At 40.4% G+C, this 12,960-nt stretch overlaps 1 protein-coding gene across 2 annotated transcripts in view; it reads left to right on the forward strand.

Moving 5' to 3' along the window:
- The first annotated feature begins 2,287 nt into the window (after positions 1–2,287).
- Positions 2,288–12,960, forward strand: part of TBC1D19 (TBC1 domain family member 19) — a 49,152-nt gene continuing 38,479 nt past the window's right edge. The window contains exons 1-2 of one of the 2 annotated variants that reach the window (XM_062493437.1): positions 2,288–2,386; positions 12,579–12,651. In XM_062493437.1, coding sequence (XP_062349421.1) covers positions 2,288–2,386; positions 12,579–12,651 — 172 coding nt within the window. The remainder of the gene's footprint in view (positions 2,387–12,578; positions 12,652–12,960) is intronic. The other variant, XM_062493438.1, reaches the window with a different exon arrangement.

Consider the following 12,960-nt stretch of genomic DNA (forward strand, 5'->3'; position numbering starts at 1 on the left):
AAAAGCATGCACTAAAGCATGAGATAGCTTAACTAGATATGGTAGGGATACACAAGAAGCTGTTAAGCCTTGGTAAGATCCTGTAGATTATCTCCTTATAAAATTGCCCTACTTTTAAGATTGGATTGGCATTTACAAGAAAGAAGTAAGTTTTCCTACCCATACCAGAGATGTAACTGACCAAAGGGAAACCCAGTGGAAAGAAACCACACTGGAAACAGCCTAAACAAATAGGGAATGAAGACTGACAGATGTGCATACGCAGAGGGTTATAAAGGCAACCTTGGAGCAGAGGTATTCATCTGCAGGAAATTACTCATCCACAGCTGACATTAGTTTTCTGTACTGTTTTCTTGACCTATAGTGATCAGGATGGCTTTTGCAGACCAGCAAAGTCTCATGCATTGCACATGAAACTCACCTGATGTATGATTTCCCCATATTTCCCAATAGCAGGGGAACACAAACTTCTAACTAGCAAGGTGTTGTGGCTTCTATCTCACTCTGTGACCTGCCATGTGGCCAAATGTGGTGCCTGCAGATCACATGGAAAGCAGCCAGAGATTGTGTTGTGCTACCAGTAGGAATGTACCCAGCTTCTGAGTTCTCACATATCAAGCAGCCCTGACAAATAACACACTCACTAAACACAATGTAAGACTTCCATGCCTGTGGCAATCCACAGGTTCGCTCACAAACTGGAAAGGAAAATGCTGCTGAGGACTGTGCCAGACAAGGAGGGACAGCTTTCTCTCACACTTGTGGCTAAAATGTAAAACTCTGAACTTCAGCTATTGGCCTGCAGAGCTGATCCTAATCAATTAAAAAACAAAACAAAACAAAATAAACAAACCAAAATGAGGTGAGGTACTCTCTGTATGAGGTACTCTCTGTATTTTGCAGACTGTTTTTATGAATTAGCACAGAAAGCTATTACACTTTGTATGCTTGTTCAGTTGGGAATGTAGACAAAATATTCATTAACTCTCTCAATACACAGGAAAAAAATGTGCTCACTATTGGCCCTAACATCACACACGCATGTAAGAAAAGAACTGATGGAAAACCTGATGTAAATCAGAATAGACATTCAAGGCACTGGTAGTCAATTGGGCGCTTGATTTCCCCATGCTCTCCATGAATTGAGAAGCAACCTCTCCTCAGTATTTTCATTAGAATAAGTGACTTTTTCAGGTTTCTCTACAGTTCATTAAAGAACTTCATCTCTGACTTTCTATTACTATTTAAACTTCATGTTATCCAGAAATGCTCGCAGATAAGTCAAAAGTGGTTGCAGACAAATGAGTTCAGGTGCAATTTTATACCTATTATATGCAGTTCTATTTTCTATTTACATAACTGATGACAGCTATCATTTCCTCACATCTGGCACTCCCAAAAGTGAAGAAGTTATTCCTGATGCTTCAGAAACTTGAAACATTCTCTGTTTTACAGAGGTCATCCTCAGAGCTGAAAATGGGTCCTAATGCTTTAGAGGTCAATGATCCATGTTCTTTCCTCTCTTAGTTTATTTATTAATCCTTCTGGGACTTTAAAAATTGGTATTTTGACCTAGTAAATTAGTTTATTAAGCAAAAATTTGATTACATGGTTCTGTTACTGATGCACATAGGAATAGATTTTCCCAGAGATGCTAAATAGATGGAAGTTCCTGGCATGTGCACGACCAGGGATGAGCACACAGCGCCACACACCTGCTCGGTTTAAAGCAGGGCTGTGTGGGCTCCTGTACTGAGCCTGAGCTAACGCCTCAACCATGCCGAGCACACAAGGTGAAATGTCCAAAAGTGCAAGAAAACTTCGCATCAATACAGGCCGTCTCGTATCCCTCAAAAAGCACACAGAAACGCGTCTTCGGGGTGGAGAAACCTGTCCATAAAAAGGAATCCGCGCAGGACCCTGAGCATCCCAGCAGCTGAATCGCTGCGCAGGAACCGGGACCCCTCATCTCTTTCTCCTCCCTTCTTTCTTTCTGGGCTTTTATAGCAGGTCAGGGCATAACAATTTCCAGTAGTTTTCTGATAAAACTTTCTGACTGTTCGCGGACCCTCTGACTTTTGTCGTTCCTTCCGACCAGGAGCATCCACGGCTTTCGGGGTCTTTTTACCCCGTCAGGGTGAGGCGGCGGCGGCGGCGGGTGGGAACCTTTCAGTGCGGCGCCGGTTCCCGCCCGGACGCAGCCGCAGACGGCGCCGCTGCCGCCGTTGCCGGGTAACGCGGCGGTGCTGCAGTGAAGGCGGCCCGGCCCGGCCGCGCAGGGGCCGCGATGCTGGACCCGGACCGCGGGCTGTCCCTCACCATCGCGAGGGTCGTGCAGCGGCTGCAGGGCTCCAGCCTCCACTCACAGCTGGAGCGACAGGCCCGGGTGAGCCCCGACCTGCCGCTGTGCCCCCACGCACGCCTCCCTTCCGCGCTGCCCCTCCCTGGCGCTTTGTTCCCGGCCGTCGCTCCCGGTCCTTGTGGCCTCCTCCTGGGCACGGGGTCCGGGGCCTCCCGGCGCCGCTCGTCCCATCCCTCTTTTGCTCCTTGTCCCGCTCCTCTCCCTCCTCGGCGGGGCCGGAGAGCGCTGTGTGTGGTTTCTAGAGCCGCGTTTGTTGCGTTTCCCCTTGGGACCCGAGGATTTCGCAGTGACTATGAAGACTATCCGTCTGAAATATCACTGCCTCAAATATAGGTCCTGAAATGAATTGCTTTTTTAAATCTTTAATTTGGAAAGCTTTAAATTCCACCCACCCTCTCCCGCTCCCCTAGTGTCCCTGAGAAAATGAGGATTAGGTGAAAGAAGAATAAATGAAAAAAACACGCATGGAAGTAAATTTTAGTAGCTGGGAAAACAGTTGCTTTTTTATATATTTAATAACTTATCTGCACTTGGAGCCAGATTTTCATATTTCAGCTGAATTTAATTTAGGATGTTTCAGATTAAAATTGCGTCAATTTTCATGGTCATAATAACCTAGTCATGGTGCTGTAACAAATATTGTGCATTACAGAAATATTTTGGGTTGGGTTTTATAAAATTTTGTGCTTTTGGTTTTGGAGGTTTTTTTTCAAACATCGCTTAAAATTACACAGGGTTTTTTGTTTGTTTTTAGGATACCATGTCCATTAACTGTCCGTTCGTTTTGTTACATTTTAAAATGAAACATGATTTTCCTCTTTGAATGTCCCTGAAGCTTTCTATAGCAAGTGACATCACTGCCTGTCTTTTGTTTGTTTTGTATTTAAATTTGCCAATTTGGTCTCTAAATGCTTTTATAAATGTGTGTCTGCCTTGCTTCTGTTGACAGGACTTCCTAAATATTTGAATAAGCCAGTGTGCATGACTTGAAGAAGGCTGGAATTATGAAAGAATTTAGAGGCTGGGTTCTGCTAAGTGTTGGGAAATTGAGTATCCTAAATAGCCTGACACGAGGAGTGTAGAGTCAGGCCTTGTCCTCAAAACAGGCAGTGAACAGGGCTCTCTTCTAACAACTCTCTTCCTGTTTCTGAGAAACCCGAATGCACTGCTCCCTTCCACGTGCATTCTCTTGTCCCTGTCTCTGGCAGGGCCTGATTTCACAGTCATTTGATACTTTGCATGGGTGTTTTGAGACAGGAAGAAGCTTGGCATCCTCAGGACTTGGCTGGGTGTTTAGAAGCTGCTGGTGGGGGGCTGTTTCATGGAGCCATTTTCTTCAGCTGAGAACGTGAGCAGTGCCCTCCCAGGGTGGTGGTTGGAGTCTGAAAGCACAGTGATGTGCCTAAATCTCTGCTGGACACAAGAATGTATCTGCTGTGATGGCTTTGCAGAGTACTGTTTTATGGATTTCTTGCAGAAAAAAAAAAAAGTTTATATAGGTCATGATCATTCTAGTCATATGAAGTGCTAAGGGGAAAGAAAAGAAACAGGGCATCAAATATTCAAGTTGATTCTTAGAGTTGTGTTTGAAGGGTTTATAATAGAAGGTTAAATCAGAACTATAGTTTAGTGTAGTGATCTGAAAGTTTATAGATACATCAACAATGGGATTTCTCAATCAAATGAACTGTCTCTTGGAGACTGTAGTATAAATTACTAGGGCCAGATGTCCAGTGTGTTTGTCAGGAATCTGTGTGTTCTTGATAGGAGAGGGTTTTTTATTGACCTTGCATGCATTTATGCTCTTTCATGTATGGAAGGCTTGTTTTATTAATTAAGCTTGGATAGTCACGTTAGTGCTATACTGTGCAGTTGCAAGGGCCCCTCGGTCAGTGGCTTGTCTCCTGTCCATCCCTTAGCAGCTGTACAGAATTCTGAAAGCTTCTAAATCTTGCTCCACTCTGTATTAAGTTAATGCTTGATATTCCTCCCATTACATGGGGTATTGCTGGAGTGGCAACGTGAAATATGAAATCTTAGCTGTTGCTGTGCATCACACCTGAACTCCAGTTTATCAGTAGGATGTGATAGAGTTTTTTGTCTGCTGGTTAACAGTGCTTGGTCTGCACCAGTTGTAATTTTGAATGCTGCTCCCTTTGTGGGGGATTTTAAACTCTTTTGGGAAATGCACTCTGTGTTTTGAGAAGTCTTTGGAATCAGTGCATCAGAATGAAACTTACTTTTGTTTTGGATATTTATACTGCAGTTATACTTCACAAATATTCTTCATCTCTTAGTGTAGAAAATGATGTTGATATTTGTTCCTCAAAAATATTTACTGTCTCTGGAAACATTACAGTCAAAATGGCTTGTAAGGTCCATTATAATATTGCCTGAAATGGTGAGAGATCATGTAGTCTCACAAACAGTATTTTAGCTATTAGAAAAGCTATGTTTTATAATTTCATCTCTTCTTTTATTTTCTAGGAAGGAGAGCTCAGAATGAAGTTTCATTGATGAGTTAATAGAATTTTGGGGAAAACACAGTATCCTGACATTATTTGTGAGAGGTGATAGAGAAGCCCTGTGGTTATGAACGGATCAAACCAGTGCTTTGCTTGGCTGTCACTGGGAGCCTGAGCTAGTGTCAAGGGCTGTGATACACAATCTCTTTGAAATAACTTTGGCATGGGCATCAAATTATTTCCTGTCATAGTTTGACCTCTGGGGATACCAAGATAATCATATTTTTATCCCAAGGATTGAAGTGGAGGTAGTGTCATATGCTTGTAAGTGATGAATGAATAAATAAATAAATGTTAGGTTGATTTTTGTAGGTTGAGTTTTGATATATTGATATATTACTGTAGTTAATAAGAATTAATGTGGGTTAGAGTGCTAATGTGCCTGTCATTTGCTTTGGAATTTCTTCTGCGCATATTTTGTAGTGTGTTTGAAAGGAAAGAGAAACAGTGACAGCCAAAATATTAGGTAGTAACTTTTCAACAGGTAGAATTGCTGCTGATGTTAGTGGGATCACAGAGGAGAGACCTCATTTTCCGGGCAAAGCTTTGCTGTGCAAGTTCGTAATCAAATTTGCTTGTTATTATCTTCATTTTTCTCTTCCCTTTCTGAATTGTACATTTTTTAAGATAGAAATTAGAGGTGTTTAGAAAAACTAAGACATGGACATCTCAAGGACAAAATACAGTTTTAAAACAAATTATTTTGTGAAATCTTGCTAAAATTCTGCTTTAGGGAAAAATCTGTGTCAGTGAACTGACAATAAAAATGAAACCATTCAGAGACATGAAAAAAGTGCTACCTTTTTAGCACATTTTCATTTGCAGCCAATTCAGAAACTTCATTTTTCATAATCTTTGAAGGAAGCTGGGCTTTATTAATCAGTTAAGATCAATCAATCTTAATTTTTGTCCCATGCAAACCTCTAAAAGAAATCAGTCTAACTCAGAGTTGCTCAGAACAAGGGGAAATAACAAAGTTTTAAAAAACCCAACAAAACCAACCAACAAACAAAAGCTTTAATATTCTTAAAGAACTTTTCTAAAACAGGAGGTGACAATAAAATTAAAGTTCTAAATGAAAGATAAAGGTTCTAAATTATGTTTTAAATGGAACAAGAAAGATTCACAGTGCAATAAGTCCCCCTGGCATGGCCTGCATAAATGTTCTCAGATGTTTCTTGTAGTTTTATCTGGAGTGGGACAACCTGAGGGGAACTTGTAAAAAAGCATGGTAAGGGCTGTTACAGTAGGCTAGAAGGGGTAATGTAAGTGTAAAAATCAGGTCTGATACCCCATCCCACCCCACTGTAGCAATTAAGTTTTGGAGTGAGAATACATTGGTGGAGGTACCTGAGGGTACAAGGAAGGGTGGAGAGGAGATGTCATGATCACGACCACAGTCCAGAGGAGGGGAATCTGCTGTCACTGTTTCAGCAGACCTGTGCTAGAGCCAGAAGGGTGTAAAGCAGTATTGATTAAAGGGAGAGGTAAGAGTCTTTACAAGGCTTCAGATGGGGCAGAGGAGGAGAGGACTTGCTTTGGGAGCACTAGGAACATTGGAGCTGGAGTAGTGCCTGACTGTGCTTCTAAAGGAAGTGTAGGTAAATAAGCTTCAGATAATTTATGTGGAGTGAATGATTTGCAACATGTCTCAGCATATTGTTTTCATGACATTTTTTTCCAGTTAAAAAAAAATTTATACCATTCTCAACTTAAATAAAAGATCAAATTAAGAAGGGTAATGTTTCTGTGCAATGTAGCATTTATTTAATAAAAATTAGCCAGCAAATGTAGGCTTATGAGTCATCATAGATAATTAATGGTTCATTTTCATGCATTGTATTTGGCAAAGTATTTACTATCCCTGCTGATAGAGCTTGTATCTTTGTTTTAAGTGGTTCAGCAGCAATATTCATATTAGTGAATTTTAAATTGAATGCAGTTGAGTATGTTGGTCAGATAATGGAGATCAGAAGCAACATAAGCTTGGTTGGCAGAGTAGTACTTTTTTAGTAATGTGGATTCTGGTTTTTGCCTTGTGTGTATATTTTATTTTCAGCACTAAGTTTATATTCAAAACCTAGAAAATTGATTAAACATTAAAATGACACCATTAAAATAGATCATCATATCTTGTGGCACAGCATAACATTTGAGGCTGTTTACTCCCCTATGAGGCTGACTGAAGCTCTCTGTATCTGCTGGGTTATTTTTACTTGTATAACAAAGTTCACAATACTTTTTCCCTTAGTGTAATTCATGTAGGACTGTAGAAGGGTTGAAAAATTGTCAGTGTAATCAGGGTTTCACACTTACTGAATTTTTTTTAGTTAGGCTCAGAGTCTTCTTTCTGTTACAGAAATGGATAACCAAAACTAAAATCTCTTCCTTAAAGTTGCAGGGTTTTGAGTTTTTAGTGAGTGTTCGCGTTGAAATTGTTGTGGTTGTGCTTGAAGTGGTTTTTACCAAGTCAGATTGGTCCTTGTCCTAGTTTGAAAGACAGGTATTGCTAAGAAAGACAGAAGCCTCCCTTTGAACTGAAAAATGTGAACCCTACTCCCTTCAAATTATTATGATTTTGAAATTAAGGGAGCTCTCAGGCAAAGATATGGGGATAGGAATAGCAGTTCTTTACTAGTATAACTAACAAGACAAACAAGAACAACAACAGCTATGAAATTACCCACAAACAGAACAGTAACTCAGTCCCAGTGTTTTTTGGCTGCAGGCACCTTTTCCCTGAGCTGCAGTTCCCGGTGCTGGGGGCGGGCGGGTCCCGCAGAGCTGCAGGAGGGCTGGGGGTGATGGCAGCGCTGTCCCAGGGGGAGAGAGAGATGGGGAGAGAGCTCTCCGCTCACGGTGTGGGTCCTGGTGCTCAGCAGAGTGCTGGATGGTGGCAGGTTACAGCGAGAAGGCAGCAGGGCAGGGTCTGACAGCAGTGAGGATGGCTCCCAGCGCTGGGATGGCAGGGATGGGGCACAGGCGGCGATCGTCCTTCTCGTCCGAACTCCGCGGGGGAAAAAAATGGGGAGAGCCAGAGCTTTCCCTCTGCTCTTCTGGATGTTTGGATATCGAGGGGTTTCCCTCTTCTCTCCCCCCCCTCCCCGTTGCCACCAGGGCCCAGTCAACAGCATGACAATGGGGAAAATTTCACAGAGGGAAAAGGGAAAGAACCAACCCCCAACAGTCCTGATAAAGTCCAGTTATGGTACAATGAAGTACATAAAGAAAGGTGAATTTTATTAGCTTTCATTGAATTTACCTCTTCTGAAGATGGATTATATTTGGGGATTGTGTTTAATTGTAATTCGGGAAATAATGGCAGTAAAACCAAAAAACGTTGTGCACTTTTGCAAAACCATACTGAACAGTAATAAATGCTTTGAGATGGTACACGTTTATCTAAACCAAAAAGGCTTTTAAGAAAAATTATGGTGGATAGCCTGTAAAAATACTAGGATTGTGTAAAGTTATTTGCAGAACTGTTTGGAACAGGATAAAAATATGCGTTCACCTGATGCGATTCCACATTTCAGTATAGTTGGATCACTTCTCTGCAGTATTTATTCTTGTTAAGAAAAGAAATAGTTTAACACAGGAGTTATGCTGGAACACTTTGTTCTGTCAAGCCTCCTCTTAGTAGTATGATGCTGGTCTTCTAGTTATTTTCCTGTACTTCCTTTAGTGCTATGGTTAATGGTGACTGCCCAGATCTCAGCAGGATACCTTGCCAAAGTCAAATATGTACTCACGGATTTGCTAGTGGTACCTTAGGCACCAGCAAATTTGGCAAAATTTTGAAGGTTCCCAAACTACCATACTGTTTTGTACAGATGAAGAATGGGGGGTGCCAAGAAATGCTGTAATGATAGCTTGTTTTATGAAGTAATGTGGAAAGGACAGATATGTCTTGATTCACAAGAAGCTGACCAAGACTGTAGATGACAATAAATATCCCACACCTGGACCTTGATGCCCTATCTGTAAGATTATGCACAATGCTAGTTTTACAGGGAAAAGCTGTCAGGCATTAACATTTATTAAAAATAATTTGTTATTTGTTGCTGAAAAGTTTGACTTTCATTCCTATTTCCTTTCAGGGCTCTGTATTGGCCTGACTCAGCCTCTGAATAGTTGACTTTTCCCCTGTTCTAGCTGTCACTCTTTGCCTTCATGGATTGTTCTCCTGTATTGCTCACTCTTTATTACCCTGCATGTGATAGTCTCCTTATAGTAACAGATAGTGGTTTTCTTACAGAAGACACCCTTTCATCAAGATATGCGTATTAAAATTGGTAGTTCTACCTGGGTGTTTGCTGTGTTTTGATCATGCAGGGAATTAATTCAGTTCATGAATCCAAATCTCATCAATGTGGGGCTTTTTCCCAATAAATCTTAGGCAGGCATTTTTATCTGTGTAAAGTTGTAGTAATGCTTTTTTATATAAATAAAATTTTGTCAATATATTTTTCATTTTACCAAAATATCACAGGCATTGAAAATGCAAATGATACTTAGTACGTTATACCAAGCAAACCAACCCTACATAAAATATAAATACATAGATGTGTTTTCCAACATGGTACAACACAGAAGTAAGTTAGATCAGTTAATCCAAAGGAGAAACAGACAGCTGGACTAGTAATTTTGGAACATCAGCTCTGGACTATGTCCCCTTGATTCCTCAATTTAATTCTCATAAACACCCATAGAAATTCCAAAGAGGTACCATACTGTTAAGTTACAGCAAAGCAGTTCTGAAGAGAGTTCCTTTCACTTACCAAAATGAGCATTTTCCCTTGTGTTATACCGAGCTAGGTTATGGTCTGTGTTAGAGCTGGCTGCAGCTGCCAGCTGAACTATTTGCCACATTCTCAAGTATCTAATTTCTGATTTGAAAACTGATCAGCAATCCAGTGCAACAAGAGTCCCTAACAGTTTCTGTGGCTCTCTTATTCTGCTTAGCACTTAGGAATGTATTGATTTTAGTACACAGGTAGACAAAAGGGAGAATGTGAATGGGAGGAGGCTTTTGCAACTGAGCCCTGAATTGGTAAAGGTGGAGACAAAAGCGCCATCATAATTTGGGGGAGAATTTTCACTTATGTGAAAATTGGTCTCAGTAGAGCTTTTTTCACCAAAGAGAAGAAAAAGAACACAGGAAAGGTGCTAAAGATAGGTGTTTTGATTAGCCTAAAAATATTTGCTGCAGCAGGGCTAGGAATAATGAAATAGCGCTTGACTGAATACATGGGCATGAAGAGGTGAAGGTAACCAGTGCCAGTTGATGCAATAATGTAATCTTTGGAGAAAATGTTCTCCAGCATGCTGTCGTGTTTCTTTTTTGACTGCCTTTTCTTCTGCATACAGGAGAGTCACTGGATTTCATGTTCTACAGATGGGGAACAAGCTCTGTTGGGAAGAATAACCTTTGTTGTTCTTTTGGCCTGACAGGGAAAATGGGAAGTAGTCTGTGGGCTGAATTCCTTAATGCCTTCTAATGTGATATGCTGTATCAATTTCTAGAATTTCCAGGAATCTCCAAAATTCCCCTGTTGCTGTCAATAAGAGTGTCAGATATTCCTTAAGGCAAGAACTCACAGGTGTGTGAACAACAGAGTTAAAATACTGATCTAACTGCACTTCCATAATTTCTTGGAATGTTTTCTCTGTCAAAATAATTAACCTATTTTATAGCAGATTGTACAGGAGATTTTTTTTTTGTGATATATCATCTATCAATGAGTTGTATTTGTGAGGGGATTTTTTTTGCATATCTAAAAAGTGTGCCAGACCTGACAGGCAAACACCCCATGGACCTTGAGATTAGAATTAGCCATATTTTACTCAAAGACAAAACTGAGCATTTACAAAAGGGTGCACAAAAACTTCGGAGGAACAGTATGACAAAATCTGCCCTGCTTGATGTGTGTTGCTTTATTTAAAATTTCTACAGGAGATGCACAAAAGCACTGCCTTGCAGCAGAGAAAACCCTCATCTGACAAATGTCCAAAAAGGACATTTCATCATCATCAAAAGGACTTTCCATCAAAGTAGCTTCAGACGGAATTCTCCATAAAATACTCCTGGAGGTTTTTTGCTTAAAACGGTATTTAGTGAGCTGCCCAAGAACTCACATAAGAATCTTTATTTCCCAGACACCAGCATCCAAAACATCCTCTGCCGGCTTTTCCCGTTACGCTAAATGAAATACGTGTTTGTCATTTGACATGAGAATTATGCAACTCACCACACCTTCTAGTCCGTGCTTATGATGACCTTTCTTTCTCAGAAGCATGCATGCAGTCCCTTTACTGTTGCAGTCGGTAAACCAAATATAAATGCCTTCCTTACCTGTAATGGCAAGAGGACTCAAAATAAGAGCAGAAATACTGATGCTGTCATTCTCTCCATTATTGTCCATTCTTCTTTTCATCTGGGGCAAATGGAAAGGTTTCCTTAAAATTCTGCATTGTGAATTCACCTAGACCAACTTTTCAGTGCCGAAACACCCTTTTCTATGTATAAACTGTAAGGCAAATTACAGGAGTTTTAGTTGTGTGTTGTGGACTGAAAGCATGTCATACTGCCAGCAGTGCTGTTAGGGCTGGAAAACTGCACAAGTTGGTGAAAGATTATTTTTAATTAAATAATAATTAAAATTCTGTAGCAGCAGGAAAGCTTGCTACAATAGAATCAGTAGCTGATGCGCCTACAGCATACTGTTGAGTAGCTTTTGTTAAGAGATGTCTGACATTTCTGTGTAGACGATATGGCCATGTACTTCAAACATATGCCTGGGGCTGTCATGGCTGTGGACACATGGATCTTCTGGTGTTATTTTCAAGTTGATAGGCAGTGTTGCTATTTTTGCTCTAAACATTTTCCTTTATTATCTGATATTAATCAGCTATTGCCATGTACCATGCTTGGGAGAATATGTATGGGAAGGCACTTCACAGAAACTTCTGAGTTTCTGCTTGTTGTCCTTTTGGACCTTTGTGATGCATTCGTTTTCTCCCCTTGGTCTGCCTGTAGAAGGAGATGCTGTAGCAGCTGGTCCTGCTGTTGCTGAAAGATGTGCAGCACCATTTGTGTGGCTGTGTCATGGTATGGTTGTAAAACTGGTTAGTGCTGGTCAGTGTGTTGAGTGCATTTCATTGCAAAAGCTTGTATATACCCAGTAGTCACACCTGCAGCAGGGATTGTTTGGTGCACAGTTGGTTTATTTGGTTTGAAAATGGCATTTTTTACCTGAAAGAGGTGAACTGTGGGAGGTTGAGTGAAAAATTATGGAATGTTTTCAGTTTTATTCTTTTAGGTGAAATGCAGTGTCTGGTTTCTAGATTTTTCCATGTGTACGTTATGACCAGTTCCTTAATGTGTATAATCTAAGGGCTAAGGATGTGGGGTATTTGCTCAGATCATTAAACGTGTATGTTTATATGCATTCATTGCATATTCTACTTCTTTCTTCTCCTTCCCCACACACACCTTTCAGCATTGATGAAAAAGGCAAAGACATTGAGTGAGAAAAGAGTTAACTGATATTTTTGACTGCTATAGCCGTTGCTCAAGGAAGGAGTTTGCTTTGTGTGTAACCTTAAGCATGGTCATTACTTACTTTGTAACTTGAATAATGTAATTTCTCTTTCGTTTTTGATGCTTATTTTTTTATTTTTAATATTAGGTTAGCCTACATAAACCAGAAATTAAGCTGGAATCACTAAAAGAGGATATTAAGGATTTTCTGAAGACATCAGGTTTGTAATACTTCATTGATAAATTTGTGAATAGGACAGATGTATATAAGAACATACGTGATATAAGTGATGAAAACAGTTTGTGGAGTTTGGTGTCTTGTCACTGACAGTAGCCAGAAGAAGACATTCAGTGATTCCAGATCATTAAATCAGATAGAGAACATTTAAAAGGGAAAGTGTTGTTGGATTCCATCAGCATTTTGAAAAATATACTATGTAAAGTGCTTTTATCATTTTATAAGATACTGGTGATGATTTGGAAAGTTCTGAGTGAAGCGAGAGTTCAGTCACTTCTGAAAATGGAAATTA

This window comes from Cinclus cinclus, chromosome 5 (assembly GCF_963662255.1).
Source record: "Cinclus cinclus chromosome 5, bCinCin1.1, whole genome shotgun sequence".
In the NCBI taxonomy this organism is placed as follows: Eukaryota; Metazoa; Chordata; class Aves; order Passeriformes; family Cinclidae; genus Cinclus; species Cinclus cinclus.